Source organism: Maylandia zebra, linkage group LG22 (genome assembly GCF_041146795.1).
Source record: "Maylandia zebra isolate NMK-2024a linkage group LG22, Mzebra_GT3a, whole genome shotgun sequence".
Lineage (NCBI taxonomy): Eukaryota > Metazoa > Chordata > Actinopteri > Cichliformes > Cichlidae > Maylandia > Maylandia zebra.
The window spans coordinates 2,354,056-2,372,094 of NC_135187.1; the positions used below are offsets into that span (position 1 = coordinate 2,354,056).

The 18,039-nt window shown below is 41.2% G+C and overlaps 2 protein-coding genes across 7 annotated transcripts in view; one reads left to right on the top strand and one right to left on the bottom strand.

The window, feature by feature from the left end:
• The first annotated feature begins 3,278 nt into the window (after positions 1–3,278).
• Positions 3,279–12,681, top strand: LOC143412306 (low affinity immunoglobulin epsilon Fc receptor-like). Of its 2 annotated transcripts, XM_076879322.1 has the most exons (6): positions 3,279–3,605; positions 4,463–4,573; positions 5,178–5,225; positions 5,557–5,696; positions 9,660–9,769; positions 10,498–12,681. In XM_076879322.1, exons 1-6 carry the CDS (start codon positions 3,449–3,451, stop codon positions 10,613–10,615), a joined length of 684 nt encoding a protein of 227 aa, XP_076735437.1. In that variant the 5' UTR covers positions 3,279–3,448; the 3' UTR covers positions 10,616–12,681. The 2 variants fall into 2 exon arrangements, with proteins under 2 accessions (XP_076735437.1, XP_076735436.1); XM_076879321.1 differs by lacking the exons at positions 9,660–9,769; positions 10,498–12,681 and having other exon boundaries at positions 5,557–6,097.
• Positions 12,682–13,833: 1,152 nt separating this feature from the next.
• Positions 13,834–18,039, bottom strand: part of col14a1b (collagen, type XIV, alpha 1b) — a 166,445-nt gene continuing 162,239 nt past the window's right edge. For 3 of the 5 annotated variants that reach the window (XM_004574222.5, XM_004574224.5, XM_004574225.5), the window contains one exon: positions 13,834–16,398. In XM_004574222.5, coding sequence (XP_004574279.3) covers positions 16,118–16,398 — 281 coding nt within the window. In that variant the 3' untranslated portion in view covers positions 13,834–16,117. Of the gene's footprint in view, positions 17,973–18,039 lie in introns of all 5 variants that reach the window. The other 2 variants (XM_004574223.5, XM_076879731.1) reach the window with 2 other exon arrangements.

Consider the following 18,039-nt stretch of genomic DNA (forward strand, 5'->3'; position numbering starts at 1 on the left):
CTTATGAGCAAAAAAAAACAAAAAACAAACAAAAACACCCATTTTGTGTTGGTGGAAAAATGCACCATGTCGACCAATTAAAAAATGATATGGCAACATGACATTTGGTTGTTTAGGAAAAGGGAGATGTTTTAGGAGTGACAGAGAGAGAGAGAGAGATTTGTGACGTTTAGCGTGTTTGGAGTGTGTGGTTAGTGTGTTGTCTTGTGTAGTTAGTGTGTAGTGTTGTGGATAGTTTTGTGTTGTGTGTCAGAACAATGAGGCGACTGCTGTCTCCAGGTAGAAACAGGAGTGTCACACCTGCTGCTGTCAGACCTGCAGGTATCAGGCTGTGATGTTTCCTTTATAGTGGACAGAAATATTTGGAGTGGCACAAATAATTTGTCTGTGAAGGTTCTCAGTACATCCAGGTCATCGTAGTCGTAGTCAAAGGAGCTTGCAAAGAAAAGCGTCTGGACTTCTTTAAGTTACTTGAAGACGTTTCACCTCTCATCCGAGAAGCTTCTTCTCCACGGAGGCCGTGGAGACTGTCAGAAAACGACTACAAGAAGACAGCTCCTTGGAGGACAGGACCAACTTCACACCCGATCAGACCTACACACTGTTAGACCTCTGCCTCACCACTACATATTTCAAGTACAACGAAGGCTTTTACAGACAAAAACATGGCTGTGCCATGGGCTCCCCCGTGTCACCTATTGTAGCCAACCTTTACATGGAGGAAGTGGAAAGGAAGGCTCTTGGCTCTTTCAAAGGAAGAGTACCCAGCCACTTGTACAGATATGTGGACGACACCTGGGTCAAAATCAAGACACAAGAAGTGGATTCCTTCACTGCGCACATTAACGCTGTGGATAAAAACATCAAGTTCACCAGGGAAGACACAAAGGACAACTGTTTGCCTTTCCTGGACTGCGCTGTGCACATTGAAGAGAACGGCAACCTCAACATCGAAGTTTACCGGAAGCCCACACACACGGACCAGTACCTCCTCTTTGACTCCCATCACCCTCTGGAACACAAACTTGGAGTAATTAGGACCCTACACCACCGGGCAGAACATGTTCCCTCTAAGCCGGAAGGAAAAAAGAAGGAACACACACATGTAAAGGAAGCACTCAAAACGTGCGGCTATCCTAAATGGGCGTTCTTAAAGTCAGCAAAGAGGCACAGAAAAGAAGATCAGACAGCAGCGAGGGAGGATAAGAAGGACAGACGCAACAACATTGTCATCCCCTATGTAGCCGGTGTATCAGAGAAACTCAGGAGAGTTTTCTCCAAGCATGACATCCCAGTGTATTTCAGACCCACCAACACACTCAGACAGAAACTGGTTCACCCGAAAGACAAAACGCCAAAACACAAACTTAACAATGTGGTGTATGCTGTACAGTGCAGCGAGGAATGCCCAGACCTCTACATTGGAGAGACCAAACAGCCACTTTACAAGCGCATGGCACAACACAGAAGAGCCACCTCCACAGGACAAGACTCAGCAGTCCATCTGCATCTTAAGGATATGTTCACATTTTGGACAGAGAGGACAGATGGTTTGAAAGAGGAGTGAAAGAAGCCATCTATGTCCACTGTGAGCGACCATCTTTGAACAGAGGCGGGGTTTACGACACCAACTCTCTGCCATCTATAATCCAGTTTTGAGATCCCTTCCCAGATGCCTTAACACCCACTCACATCCTGGGCCATCTGACCTCAGGAATTCGCATGATAAGGTGGGGCCAGGTTTCACAATGAACACACCCGAAACTCTGGCTGTTTGGGACCCACACCCAGTTTCACACCTTGGCTCAGGCGATTAGAGGATCATCAGGGGGTCCTTTTGTCCCTCTGTGGGGGGAAACTCCCACTAGGTTTATATCTGGGACTCTCCACCATTTGACCTTAGAACTGAAGAAGCTTCTCGGATGAGAGGTGAAACGTCTTCAAGCAACTTAAAGAAGTCCAGACGCTTTTCTTTGCAAGCTCCTTTGACTACGACCACAAATAATTTGTGTGACATCTTGTTGAAGAACAGCTGATTGTTCTGTAAATAGTTTGAAATGGTTATTTAAAAAATCAAGGTAAAATTAAATGGATGCAAATAACTTTGTTGTTTGCAAAACTTGTGCATAGGATTTTAAAATTGACAGTTTATATTTTACATTTAAAGTTATGAAATATGATCATTAAACATGTTTGTGGTTGTTACAGTTTTTTGTCTGATTTAGATCAGTTGTGTTAATACAGTTTGTCAGAATGAAAACATGACTGCAGATTCAGACACGTGAGGTTGTGCTGAAAAGAATGAGACCAAACAAGGCAAGTAAATAGTTTTTAAAGGTGAAATGTGGAGGAAACATCAAAAGTAGTTAAAAATGGATTATACCCTGGACCCCAGAGAGTTAAACATTTTTTTAAAGTAACACAAAAGTTACTTCTGAAGTAATTAATTACTTTTAGAATCTAGTAACTCAGTTACTTTTTTGAAGAAGTAACTAGTTACTATAATTAATTACTTTTTCATAGGAACTTGCCCAACACTACACACTCCAAACACACAAAACGTGACAAATCTCTCACATCTCAAGACTTGCTGTCACTCTCTCTCTCTCTCTCTCTCTCTCTCTCTCTCTCCCTCCCCCCCCCCCCCTCCATTTTATCTCGGCTGTAACATCTGATGATGTCAAATGAGGACACGAGGATGCGTGGCACATTACATGTTGCACAACGTATTCGTGAGTTTCATATCAGATAAGAAAAATATTTTCAGAAACCGTTCAGATGCACTTTTATCATTTTGTCCTATAAATTTGTTCCATCATGTGACTCGGCTGTCACATAAACACGTCTGTGTTCTTATTTAGTCACAGATCAGATCATCACATCTGTCAGGACAGAAAGACTAGCAGCAGTAAAAAGTACTGCAGAGGCTCAGGTTCATGTTCAGCCCAGGCTCTGTGCTGCAGCTCAGCCCCTCTCTCTCCACTTTCTTTACTGTTTCAATGGTCTCTGTCCAAAAAACAAGAACAAAGAAATATCTGTGAAAAAGTAGAGTTCATAAACTCAAACCATGAATGAATAAATAAATAAAATAAAATGCAAACATTTTATTTTGAAGGAAATTTAGTTTAATTTGTTGAATAAACCCAGAAAGTTGATTCTGTTTATCTGGACTTTGTGTTATCAGTTTTAATTCTAACTATGAACAAAATGTGGTTTAGCTTTTCCTGTCATGACGTCTGTACCTCCTGTTGAAAGCAGCTCACAGAGAGACAGAGACAGCGAAGCGACAGCAGCATCAGAATACAGAGGACCAACATTTACTTATGATTTACTGCAGAATCAGAATCAGCTTCACATAGAAAAGCTCCAGTTAACAGAGAAACACAGCGACTGAGTGACGGCTCTGCTGCACAGGAAACTGACACTGCTGAAAACTGAGCATCTTAAAATGTCTTCCATCATTGATGAGGATCCAGAGTTGAGCATGAATGTGAAATACAGCAAAGGAGAGGACAGAGGAGAGAGACTGGAGGGACTGGTCCTCCTCCATGAGAATGTGGACTCCTGCACAGACCGTCAGGTCCATGTTTCAACACAGGACGGAGGTAAGTATCAAATACTGAGGCATCAGGAATCAGGAGAGACTGTTTCCATCTTCTCAATAAAATATCAAACTAATACAGATCCATCAAAGCTTTTGGATCCAGAGACTCAGTTTATTCATGGTGTGGAGGAAAGTTCAAGCTTTGGTGAAGGTGTGCAGTCTCTGCTCTTATCATGGTTTATATGTTTCTATATTTTTTAATGTTTTCTGTTTATTTAGAGAATAAATGATAAAAAGTGTCTAGTTTAAAGTATCAGTGTGTTATTTTAGTAAGTGTAGAAACAAGCTGACAGAAAAGTGTTGGAGGAGTTATCTCACAGATCAGTGGTGAAGGCAGAAATATAAGAAACAAGGAAGTGTTGCTCGACACTGTGGAGCGAGTATAACCACAGAAACTACTCGAAGCACACTTGTCACAGCTAGTTTTAGCTGACAGGAAATCAGACCAATGAATAACAACTCTGTTTTCATTTCAGCAAATCATGGAGATATTGTTTTAATGACATAATATTCATGTTATAATAACCAACATTGTCCTCATGATCTGGTCTTTGTGTGAAACACGCTGATACACATTCGTCTGTTTCTGAGTCACATCAAAGCGTTTCTCTGTCAATCAGAGTCTCTGTTCTCACATATGTAAAAGTCACCTGAAGACGAACATGTGACAAAGTCTCCTGTAAATATCAAAACTGCTGGAATGAACTTGTTCAGCTCATCATCAGGTCGGCTGCAGGTGGAAAGTCTTTCTGACGATAAACCAATAAAATACGCTTGAAAAATGGGAAACAAATTATGATTAAAACATGTTTAATAATTAAATTAACAAATTCTTTTCTCTCCATTTTGCCTTCGTAGAAATAAAAGCCCAGAAGAAGCTTCCAGCTGTGAAAAGAAGCCGTTTCAGAGCTGTTGAAGTGAAGCTGGTGGTTCTGTATCTGCTGATTCTGGCTGGAATCACAACACGCTGTGAGGAGTTTTATTATCATGCTCATGATACACTCCCATGTTAAAATGAGCACCTTTGCTGCAGTAAAAACATGTTTCCATTCAGGACCAAATGAGTTTTGGTCTCTAAGGATAGTTTCCTCTTCATAAAAACTGCACGGTGGCATTTTAAATGGAATTCTCTGATCAATAATATGAGCTGCTGTGTGGTACAGCCTGACCAACACGTTGGTTTTGCTGACTGAGCTTCTAGTATTTCATCAGTCTGTTACTTAGCACTGATTAGCAGGTGTGTGTCTGTGTGCATGATTCCTGGCTCATATCTTGTGTGTGTTGTGGAGTGAATGTTCTTGTTGTTCCTTCAAACTCTTCACTCAACACGCTGATTCTGTGATTACATCAACAAAGCAGACAGGCAGCAGCATCTGCTGCAGACTGATGCAGGTGCAGCCACACTATGTTAGACAGTGGCCGTCTGTCATTGTGCGACTAGTTAGTTCACTTGGTGTATTAAGCAGGTAGCTAACAAGCTAATGTTAGCTCCATTCATCTCATTGGAAAATGAAAAACTTTATTTAAATCATTTTAAATTTTAAATCTTCGGTTTTGTTGCATTTCTAACCAGATATTTTGGTGAGTTTGGAAAAAGAGCAGCTGAAGGACGAGATGGAAGGTAAGAAACTATTAAAAACTGTCAGAGTTGGAGACGGATTTGAAAGGTAACTGATTTTACATTTTGAATCAGCTTCTTGTGTTAAGATAAAAAAAAGAAACAAACCAAATGACAGCAGCTGACCTCCCAAACTAACATAAACAGGAGAAACTGTTCACAGTCAAGGGCAGCTCAGCCCTACAAACTCCTTCAGAGTAAAACAGGAAACACACAGTGAGAGCAGTACTTCCACAGGAAGTACCTGATCACATGGAAACACCTTTGATATGAGGAAGTGTTGATTCCCACGGCAGCTTGTCTGTTCTTTCAAAAACATGTGTTTGACTTTAAGAGAAGTGTCCTGATCGATGGACGAGATTTGGAAGCAGCTGTTACTTTAAATCCACTGAGGCAAAGCACTGGCAAGAGAGCAGGAGAGCCTGTCAGGATAAAGGAGCTGATCTGGTGATGATAAACAGCAAAGAGGAACAGGTGGGTGTGTTTGTTCATGTCTGTGTGATCTTTGATGGAGCTGACAGTGAGTTACAAAGTTCTTCATACTGTGAATTAAAGCCACACATTGATGATAAGTATACATGTGCAAACATACAGACACATAAACAAAGCAGCACATTCATTCCATCAGAAACACAACAGTTAGAAACTATGGAGGAAAATAAAGGGGAAAAGATTGAGGGAGAGCTAACCTGTAAAAATGAGTTTCAGCCGTTGACAGTCAGCTGACCTGATAGTCTGAGGAAGGCTGTTCCACAGTTTGGCTGCAACAAGCTCAAAAGCACGATGGCCTCTGGTGTTCAAATCAGAGCGAGGGACAGTTGGGAGACGCTGATTAGATGATCAGAGAGGCCGGCTGCAGTGATAAGGTCCAAGAAGCTCTGCTATATAAGCAGGGGCCTGTTCATGCACATCTTTATATGTTCATAACAGGATTTAAAAGAGGATTCTGAATTTCACTGTAAGCCAGTGAAGAGAAGCAAGAATAGGTGAGATATGAGACTGCAGGCCAGGTTTTGTTTGCAGCCTTGCTGCTGAGTTCTGCACTAACTGCAGACCAACTATGGAGGACTGAGAAATGCAGGTGAAAAGTGAATTACAATAATCAGGCAGGAGAAAGTATGAACTCAAAGTTCCAGATGATTGAATCACAGTAAAGATTTGATCTTTGCAATATTTCTGAGCTAAAGGAAACAAGACTGGCTGACCTTTGACATGTGAGGCTCAAAATGCAGCTGTTGGTTCAAAATGATCTTTAACAGGTGATTGGATGTTACTGGTGAGGGGGACGATGTACTGACTGACCTCCTCAGAGAAACTGAGCCAAACAGCACAACTTCAGTTTGAGATGAAGGAAGTTTAAATCCATGAAGTGATGACAGAGAAGCATTCACTGAGGCAGGAGAGGCTCGACAGAAAAGCATTAGTGTGTGTGTCATCTGCACAGCAGTGCTAGGAGATCCCATTAAAACCATTAAGCAGATGTCACAGGGGCAGCATTTATAAAGAGAACAGAACTGGTCCAAGGACTGAGGCATGTGGGACTCAGATGAGGACACACGTTGATTAATATGAAGTATCTGTTTGATATTCAAAGATGGTCGCTCACAGTGGACATAGATGGCTTCTTTCACTCCTCTTTCAAACCATCTGTCCTCTCTGTCCAAAATGTGAACATATCCTTTAGATGCAGATGGACTGCTGAGTCTTGTCCTGTGGAGGTGGCTCTTCTGTGTTGTGCCATGCACTTGTGAAGTGGCTGTTTGGTCTCTCCAATGTAGAGGTCTGGACATTCCTCGCTGCACTGTACAGCATACACCACATTGTTAAGCTTGTGTTTAGGAGTTTTGTCTTTTGGGTGAACCAGTTTCTGTCTGAGTGTGTTGCTTGGTCTGAAGTACACTGTGATGTCGTGCTTGGAGAAAACTCTCCTGAGTTCCTCTGATACACCGGCTACATAGGGGATGACAATGTTGTTGCGTCTGTCCTTCTTATCCTCCCTCGCTGGTGTCTGGTCTTCTTTTCTTTGCCTCTTTGCTGACTTTAAGAACGCCCATTTAGGATAGCCGCACGTTTTGAGTGCTTCCTTTACATGTGTGTGTTCCTTCTTTTTTCCTTCAGGCTGTTCTGCCCGGTGGTGTAGGGTCCTAATTACTCCAAGTTTGTGTTCCAGAGGGTGATGGGAGTCAAAGAGGAGGTACTGGTCCGTGTGTGTGGGCTTCCGGTAAACTTCGATGTTGAGGTTGCCGTTCTCTTCAATGTGCACAGCGCAGTCCAGGAAAGGCAAACAGTTGTCCTTTGTGTCTTCCCTGGTGAACTTGATGTTTTTATCCACAGCGTTAATGTGCGCAGTGAAGGATTCCACTTCTTGTGTCTTGATTTTGACCCAGGTATCGTCCACATATCTGTACCAGTGGCTGGGTACTCTTCCTTTGAAAGAGCCAAGAGCCTTTCTTGTGAAGTTGGTCCTTTCCTCCAAGGAGCTGTCTTCTTGTAGTCGTTTTCTGACAGTCTCCACGGACTCTGTGGTGGGTATGCAAGTGAAGAGAGAGACTACATCAAAGGACACCATGGTTTCATCTGGATCCAGGGTAAGTTTCTGTACCTTGTCGGTGAAGTCGGTGGAGTTCTTGATGTGGTGTGGGGTGTTCCCCACGAGAGGAGCAAGGATGGTAGCAAGGTGTTTAGCAATGTTATAAGTGGCTGAGTTTATGCTACTGACTATGGGTCTGAGTGGGACAGCTTCCTTGTGGATTTTAGGAAGTCCGTAGATGCAGGGTATGGCATCCCCTGGGTAAAGGCGGTGATATGTGAGGCGGTCAATAATTTTGTCCTTTTCAAAGTCTTGAAGGCAAGCTATAACTTTCTTTTTGTAGCTGCTTGTGGGGTCTCGCTTTAAGGCTTCGTAGGTATTGTTGTCACTGAGGAGAGTAGTGATCTTTGTGTGGTAATCTGTAGTGTTTAGGACCACGGTGCATCTTCCCTTATCAGCTGGTAAAACAGTGATGTTGTGGTCTTTGGTCACAATGAACCCACCCGAAACTCTGGCTGATTGGGGCCCACACCCAGTTCCACACCTTGGCTCAGGCGATTAGAGGATCATCAGGGGGTCCTTTTGTCCCTCTGTGGGGGGTCACTCCCACTAGGTTTATATCTGGGACTCTCCACCATTTGACCTTAGAACTGAAGAAGCTTCTCGGATGAGAGGTGAAACGTCTTCAAGTAACTTAAAGAAGTCCAGACGCTTTTCTTTGCAAGCTCCTTTGACTGTGTTAATAAGAGGAGCACCATCAACAGTATGAAGGCTGCAGAGAAGTCAAGCAGGACTCAAATGGAGTCTTTATCCCAGCGCAGAAGAATCTGGTTAGTAACTTTCATGAAAGCTGTTTCAGTGCTGTGGTTTGTCTGGAACCAGGTTGGAATTGATCAAAGATCTGAAGGAGCTGACGAGCAACTTGATTTAAAACAGTGGGATGTAAGGAGGGTTGATCCCACTCACAAAGACTCTGGCTGTTTGAAAGTCAGCTGAAATGAAAGGGACTGGTTTCTAATAGAGAGAAGTCAGGGGGAGATGGCAGCAGGAAGGAGTTTGAACTCCAACAACAGAACTGGAGGAGAGACTTGGGGCGGTTGAAGAGGTACAGACTTGAACTCTGACCTGATACTGTTGATGTTGCCAGTGAAGAAATCTAAAAATGTCCACAGTCATTAGAAGACATGGGAGTGACAGCAGTTTGTCTCTGGGAAGACAACACTGACTGTAAGCCTGTCAAAGATGATACATCTGTGATTGGATAGTAGGTCAGACATGTGGAAGGTCAGCGTTATGTGTGGGGCCGACAACATGATGCACTACATGAAATGATGCTGCAGTGTTCATCAATTGTGTGGCAGTGTTGTTAGAGGGATCATCAATAAGTAAATTAGACTCATCTACTAAAATGACTTTATGAACAATAACCGATGAGAGAAGATTAGAGAATCCATTCAGGAAATGATTGCAGGATTTGGGAGGTGGATCGATTACAATACAGCAAACTGGAGATTCACATTGAATTATGAAGGAGAGGAATTCAAAGCAGTTAAAGAACCAGGATTAAATGGGAACCAGTTCAGATGATCCTTAGAAACCAAGTCAACACAAAACATTGAAATAACAGAAATGTTATAAAATGAGAGAAATCCTCATAATCCAGATTATTTTTCTGATTCAATCCAACTGAATCAAATGATTTGTTAACACTGATTCCACTGCAACACTGACTGAGCTACAGGAGGAGCTGATATTCATTGATTCTTTGGCTCTTTCTGATTTCTGCACAATGGAAGAAAAGTTTCATCACAGTTATTCTTCCTTCAGACATGTTCACAAGATGATGTCACTACAACAGAAGTGCTGAATTATGACTGGAGACAATATTTGTGTCTCTTCTCAAACAGGAATTTGTCAATGAACTGAACATGGTAGATTCCTGGATTGGTCTGAGAGCCAACCAGACATCAGGAGGATATAAATGGGAATGGGTGGACGGATCAGCGCTGACACAAACGTGAGACATTAGTTTGTTTCTATTCCAGAGTTATTATTTAGAAGTGAAACACTGATGTTTTGGAAGATAGATCAGCAATACATGAGTTGAGCTATTTTCCAACAGCCCCACAAACTGAATGTAAAGAAAAGCAGAAATCCTCCTTTGAATGAACAGCTGTGCTTGAACTCTCTTCATCTGCAGTCTGTGATGACGTTCAGTTACAACAAGTCAGTTTGAAGGAATCAGGATTGAAACATGTTCAAAGCAGCGACCGACACATTTCACTTTGTTCAATTTGTCTTCATGTTTTTGTGCTGTAATGTTTCTTTTCTCACAGAACAAAAAGTGTTTCAGAGAATTCCTGTCTCTTCTTCTTTGGTGTTTGTAAAACTTCAGAACATATGAAGGAAGAAGCTTCAGTAAATATGACCTGATAGACACACATTTCAAAGTGATGTCTGTAAACAGCTGACAAAACAGTTTCAAACAGCAGAAAGTCAGCTCTGACTTCTTTTTATTCTCCATTTTTACAGCAGGAAGATTTCATATTCATCAAAGCTTGAAAGCTGTTTTAGTGTGCATGATGATTCTCAGAGAAAAGTCTAAAGGAGGGAAAGTGGGCGAGAAACCTGGGAAAGAAATACAGCAAATATTGGAAATATTCCAAAAGAGACGCATATTTATATGAATGTGACAATAGTTATGAGTTTAGTCCAGTTTCATATCAGATTTGATCTCTCTGACAGGTTCTGGGCAGAAGGATGGTCAGATCCTTATTCTGGTCACTATGGAGTCTGCTGTGACGGTGATGGGAGATGGACAAAGTCTTATTCTGATTTAAAGACCTTCATCTGTGAGAAATGAGTTTGGTGCTTTGATGTAAATGTTTGAATAATCCAACCAAAGATACCTCACTATGAAATGTCCTGCATGAGCCTCAGACTCAGCTTACAGTCTTTACTTGTTCATTCTGCATCATATATTGATTACATATATTGTCCCTCTGTGCTCTGTGCTGTACAGTAAGGTTGTGTCACGGTCCTGGGTCTCCTGACTCAGCGTTTTTAGTTCCTTGTGATTTTTGTATTATTGTACTTGTGAGTTATTCTATGGTTTCTAGTTTCGATCCCTTGTCCTTCATGTTTCTCTGTGTCCCCTCTGTTCTGTGTAAGTCTGTGTCTGCATGTTTGAGTTCCCCTCTGTGTCTTTCGGTTCTTAGAGTCCTGTGCCTTATGGTTATGTCTCCGTGTTTCTTAGTTGCTCTGTCTCCCCTAGTCTAGTTCGCGTCTCTGTGTCATACTTCCTGTTTTACTTTGAAGGTCTGTGTCTTACGTGAATGCGTCCTGCTTTGCTTGTCTCGTCAGTCCTGATTTCTCCCAGCTGTGCCCTCCTTCTTTTTCTCATTCCCCTCGTTACTTCCCAGTGTATTTAAACTAGAGATGGCACGATACCACTTTTTTATGTCCGATACCGATATCATAAATTTGGATATCTGCCGATACCGATATGAATCCGATATAGTGTTTTTTAATCAACAAAACTGTTTTTTAAATATTTTGCTGCATTTTGTATAAGTTCATACTCAAGTTTAAAACAACAACTACACTAAAGCTATTCTGTTATACCTGTATGCAAAAAAAAATATTTCATAGTTCAGCAATCAATTTAATAAACTTAAACCTACACCATCCTCCCTATTCTGGTATTTTAAAGAGTACTTAGAATAAATATTAAGCAACCTAACTAATAGGGTTCCAACTCCCAGCAACAACAAAAATAAATAAATAAAAAATAGGGAACCACCCCTCACGCTCCACCTCATGATGCTTAATCGACGTAATCAACCTTAATTTGATGCAGTGTGAAAAAAAAAATGCACAGAAATCAATTATTTTTCAAGAAATATTAAATAGATTCAACATCTTTCTTCAACAAAATTGCAGACTGCACAGATGGTACCTTCCCAAAGGAAAAAGTACTATAGCTTACTAGGGTGTATATATTAGACTTAATAGTCACTATATACAGTAATGGACTTCTATTCATTTTACATCAAATTAAAACTTTGGGTGTCAGATAATTATTTATTAAAAGCTAGAGAATAAGAAAGAAAAGTATGTCTTTGTGCCCCCTTTTCTCTGTTAATGCCCTATCGGCCCCCCCGGCTAAACTTTGCTAGATCCGCCCCTGCACAGTTACCAGCGTCAGCTACGTAGAAAAAGATCCTCGAGTAGAAAGTAATATTAAATAAATTCTAACAACAGCTGATCAAGCTTAAACGTGCTGCTGTTGTTCAGCCGCTGGTTTCCTCTTTCTGGTGCAAAGTGGACCAAAAACAAAGGAGAGACGATCAGCTGATCATTGATCAGTTTCATGATTGAAGTAGCAGCCGGAGAGCGAGAGAGAGAGAGAGAGAGGCAGTCACTCCATATATCGCTTGTTAAGCTTAACGCAGGAATGCTTTACAAACATTTAGAGATGGACTTACACACTTGCTTTACTTCTCTCGGGGATAACTTTGTCGGAGATGAAATGCCGGGTTGCTAGCGAAGCTCCAAATGCTATCCAGACCACCGACAGGTCCCGCATGCCACAGCCGCTCTATCACGTGATGCATACTGCTCCGACGTGCTAACGTTCTGAGGTGAGTTACGGCGTGTTGCAAGTTTTGTGAGGTGCTTTCGTGATATTTAATGGATCGGATTACATTTTTTATTTTTCTCCGATATCCGATCCAGTAATTTAGGTCAGTATCGGACCGATACGTAATATCGGATCGGTCCATCTCTAATTTAAACCCTGTGTTTCTCTGAGTCAGTGTCGCGTCGTCCCTCATGCTGTGTGGATCTCCCTGTGAGTTTTTAGTTCCCAGTTTAGATTAGTTTGTATGTTTTTTCCCTGCCAGCAAATAAAGCTGTGTTTTGAGTTCACCTCCCCGAGTCTGTGAGTCCTGCATTTTGGGTCCAACTCCTGCCTGCCGCACAGCGATTCATGACAGGTTGGAAGTCATCCACACAAAACCTTGAAGTACTTCATTACTCTGTAGTTCCAGCAAATTGTTCTAATAAAAGTCAAAGTGCAGCTTGTCTTTACTTTGCTTTACTTGGTTCATTCATCAGCCTGTTGGTCCTAAAACTACAGTTCTGGGTGTTTTTCAGGTTTTTCAACTTCAAATATTTTCATGATTTTTTACCCATTAAATTTTAGTTTAATGCTTTTTCATTATTTTTACAATATTCATTATATTTCCCAATATAATAAATATTGGAAGATAAGAGTCTAATCACCACCAGTGACCTCTGCCAAAGATTAATTCAAAGTTCAGCAACAAGATTGATTTGGTTGCATAAATATTTTGATGTCGTGTCAGATTTGAAATGTTTCACTCTTTAGACAAAATGCACATGAACAAAATCTGTAATCGTCTGCAACGTCCCAAACGTGTCAGCTCTAAACTGAAGATGTTTTGTGCATTTTAACATCGTTGTGCAACGTGTTGCTACATCTCTGGTCACAGGCTGCCATGTAGGTCACAGCACGGGGTACAGGTCAGTGTAGATTTAACATAAACATATAAACGAAGGATGAGTGTGAACAAGTGTGACCTCCATGAAGAGAAAAACAAGACTCACCTCAATAATGAACGTGACGTCAGGATCCCACCTTGAGCTTTGTGTTAACAGGACTGTGGGCCCTCTGCCAGTAGGAGGCGCTACAAACTGACTGGTGCTTTGTTGTTGGAGCAGTCAGAGGTGGGGACGGGTGGACAGGCTGATCATTGGTCCCAGAATTGGTGTTATGGACATTTATGGGTCGTAAATGAACATTTGTCAGATCACATCTGCATATGTTCCTGGTCACCACAAGTTTTTCTTTCATTTAATGTAAATTGTCCCTTAAATATATTAAATATCGTCTGCTGTGTAACAAACATAATGTGTGTAATTTTAAACTTCAACTCACCTGAAAGTTTCCAGTCAGCCTCCTGCTGTTGCAGCTCCAACAGGCTTCCTGCTCACTTCAAGTTTAATCAGACTTCAGTCCAGCAACACATTTACAACCAACACACACACAGGCAGCACTGATGGTTGTACTTCAGTTTTATTGTTCTCAGAAATCAACACCAGTGAAAAATAAATTAATTCCTTGATTTTATTTTTTAAACATTCTGGTCGGAGGTGTAGAGGGAACTGCTCTCCTCACAGACCTGAAGGCTTCAAAACACTAAACTCAGAAGGAAAGTTCAAAGTTCAAATTCTGGCCAAATTCACATCAAACAAGGTTGAATAAAAGCATAGTCCTCCACGTAACTGGGATTTTATTCAGACAATGAGACTAAAGGATTAAAGTCTGAATATAAAGACAAGAAATGAAGTGATAACTAAATAAAAACACCAAGTAAGAAACAGAGCGTTGTGAAAAATAACATTTTTTCCAACTAAACTTTGTTAAATTTGCTTCTCTGAGTAAAACTGTGGGTTGACAAACTGAACCAAAATACATTTACACAGAAAGAATCTCAGTTTTTACAACTTATATTTTCATCAGCCTCCCCAAACACAGAGACCAGTTTGAGCTTAATACTGCGACAACACCTGCACTACAAAATAATATGAATATGTAACAATAAAATGTTTGTATGGCTCTATGATTAGAAAATGATACACTGCATGGTAACTGAAATAAACAAAAACATGCAAAACTTTACATAAAAAGGCTTTAAAACAAAGACACTGGAGGTAATAATCAGACTGATGCAGGACAGGACCAACACACTAACAGATTACATCATTGTCATCAAACACTTTGCAATTTAAATCAAAACCTTTTGGATATTTTTATTTTATTTTTTCTGTCAGAGAAGCAACAGAGTAAAATAAAATCTTGTAAGACTAACAGGTTTTAAAGAAAAAATAATGACGGAGACCGTTTGAAATAAGTTGTTGCTGGACCGTTTGGAGGCACTTAACCAACCAGGTTAAAAATATAAATGACAGACGAGTCTCTGATTAACGACCACAGGGACAGTTACAGACTGTATATAAAAGAAGGATGTAGCTTCTACGTCTGATTAGCCTTGAACCCTAAATTCTCTCTGATGACCAGAAGGTGGCAGCGTTTGACAGAAGTCTGTGGGGAAACTGACATAGTCGATCTGTGACCTTAAAGTTGAAACTTTCAGGGTCAAAATCAGTCGTTTTCAGTCTTCTTTAAAACCCACTTTATTTAATCAACTGTCCAATAAAGAATAAAAATGATAAAGTGGGGCGTGGTTTAAGGCTCCATTAGTTTAGATCATCTGTGTGTAGATGCAGAGTTCAGAGCAGTTCAGCTGCTGTTGTGAGGACTGAGGGAGCAGCGTTTGATTTAGCTGAGGGACCATTTATCATCAGAGGGACTGAAGGTAAGCAGTGGTACATTTAGATATTTGTCAGGGTTTTATTTACTTTGTTCAACAATCTGCTTCAAGCTGTGTTTACTTTGTAATGACAGAATTTAATGCAGACATTAAAGTCGATGGAGTATAGAGTCGTAGATTGAAGTTAACCTGGGATCCAGCAGCTGTGTCCTGATGACTGCAGAGATTCAAAGTCTGCTTCAAAGACATTTACATTCTGAGGTCCATTTAGATCGTTTACATCTTGGTCAGTTCATGTTAAAGCACAACTGTTAATGACTGAACAATGAGAAGGGCACCAGTGTTCCTAGTGTTCATTTTCCATGTGTATCTATAAGTGGTTATGTCTCTTGTTGTACTGGTTTCCCTTCTTGTGGATAGAATTAAATATTCCACTGGTTGAAGCAAACAGCCCGACAGCCCTGTGATAAACCACTCACTGTGTGTTAACTAGGAGAGACTCTGTTCCTCCCCATGATCCTTATTGAAGCAGTTAAAAATAATGGACGGCTGTGTTTTTGCCCAGTTTGACACGTTACTGTACTTTAATGTGTCTATGAACTGAGAGGTCACGACCCCTTGACCATTTCCACTGGTTTCTCACATTGATCCCTTGCTTCTTTAAACAGTATCAGGAAACCAAACAGGATTCAAAACGAAACGTTAGAAACCAGCGGGGAACGTCATTGGTGGCTACATGAACCTTTGTTATACAGTCTGTGAGAACAGTTCACCTGTGAAACATGAACCCTCTTTAAGATCCGACGATTTCCAAACAATATTGTTGACAAATGAAAAACAAAATGTAAATTGTTTTGAAAGTTTTCTTAATGTAGCATAGATGTTACAATAGTCCCGACTGGTATCCCTTCCCGTCCCTCTACAATGTCCATAAGAAATCCTTTACATCAGGCACTTGTTGATTAGTCCATAGCAGCTCCGAGCCGCCCAATCAGAATCAACTCCTCTCAGTTAGTCCACGCAGCGCCTCTCTTTAGTCGCCTCTTCGTCCCGACTTTCTCTTCCTCCTCCTTCACACTCCGAGAGGTGCGGTAGACGCCAGGAGACCTCAGCTCAATGTCACCCAGGGCCAGTGCGGGATCATCAGGCGCCACTGGTCGAGGGGCCGGGTAGTTGGGCTGGTAGTAGCGGTACGGATCGTCTTCCTCGACCTCGCCATAGTTCTGGAAGACGCTGGGTGGTAGTTGGACTGCGGGGACAGCGCCGCCGTCAGTGACATCCTCGCCTTCTGTGATGCCGACCAACCAGGCAATGAGCCAACCAGCAGCCCGGCGGATAGGCAGTGAAAAGCCCAAAACAAAGATGGCCGACCCCGCCACCACAGGAAGCAGTGTTTTGGAGCAATTTGTAGGGTTTTGATTGGGTTAGCAAGAACAAAGGGGTGGGTAAGAAGGAAGGAGCAAGAGACACAGAGACAAGGGTTACCAAAGGTTACCAGGTCAGGTTTATGAGTCAGTTAATAAGGTGAGGAGTTTAAAGTTTGGGTTACCCAGTCAGGATGTGTGAGTCTGGGTTAGAAAGTCAGTGTTGACAATATTGAGGGTCGTTAGGATAAAAAGCTTTAAATAAGTCAGACTGAGCTTTGATGTTTACGTTTTGTGAGACATTTTGTACAAATGTCTAAGTATTACCAGCCAAGTATGACATCATTCAAACTGTCATATTTTAAGTAACAGATATTGTCTTTCAAATGATAAGCATCTGGATACTTAACGTGCAAATATATTCAAAGTTGTCGTGCAGATGAGTGTTTAGGACGAGTTACAGGAGTTTGTATTAAGTCAGTGGAGTCTGGGAATTAAAAAAGAGGAATTGGACGATCATAATCTAGAAGAAAAGGTAAGGAGAGGACGACTGTGTCAATGCTCACAGTATTTCTTTATCAAACTACTGATAATTCCATATTTTTCTTGCTCCTAAAAAATACAACAAAAAATTAAAACAAGCAACAAATGCATCACATAAAGTAGTGCTGTTTGTATACGGCACCTCAGTGAGCCACTCTAGATTCATGTGCACCAAATCTACGTTTGACTTTTAGGGATCTACAACTACAGGAAGTAATAATAATAATGGTCTTTGATGTGGTTAAGATTACATCTGCTGATGATCAGCTCAGATGATGATATATAATTGCATGTTGTTCTCTAAGTAATTCATGTCTGTGTAATACTGGGAGCAATATATCTCTTACAAAATGTTATGATTATGGTCAACGTCCTGTGAGTCCTCTGACAGATCAGGAATGTCTGCCAGGAAACCAGCAAATTTAAATGATCCCTCCCAATTCTTCCTGGATGAGTGGTCCATCATCAGGTCAGAAATATGCCAGAAGCTTGTTGATGGCTAACAAAAGCATCTGGTTGAAGTGCAGCTTGCCTGAAGGTATATTTAACCGCATATTAGTTTGAGTGTTTGCATACTTTTAATCCAGATCCATAAGTCATTAAAGATTTAAGCTTTACAATCATTCCAGCCTGGAAAAAGAAGAGTTCAAAGAAATCCTAAAAAGCTCCAAATTACTACCACATTCCCGCCCATCATGAGTGTATGCAAACTTAACTGAAGCCACATCATGGTTGAAGTCACATGTGGTCTAACATGTGGGGTTGTTTGGATCATAGCAATAATTCTGATGGTGCTACATTGAACCTGCCACTGACTGTCAGGGATTTAAGGTTTTAGAGAGGGGGTGAAAGTGGACACTGGGAAGGAAAAAGGGTGCATTGGATTTATAGCACGAGACAAAACAAATGAATTGCACAGCCCTGTTTGATTATTTGTGAACGTCTCAGTAATATTCTGTTGTGGGTTATTATGGGGGATAAAAGAAGGTGAAGACAGAGATGTGGAGACACAAACACAGAGA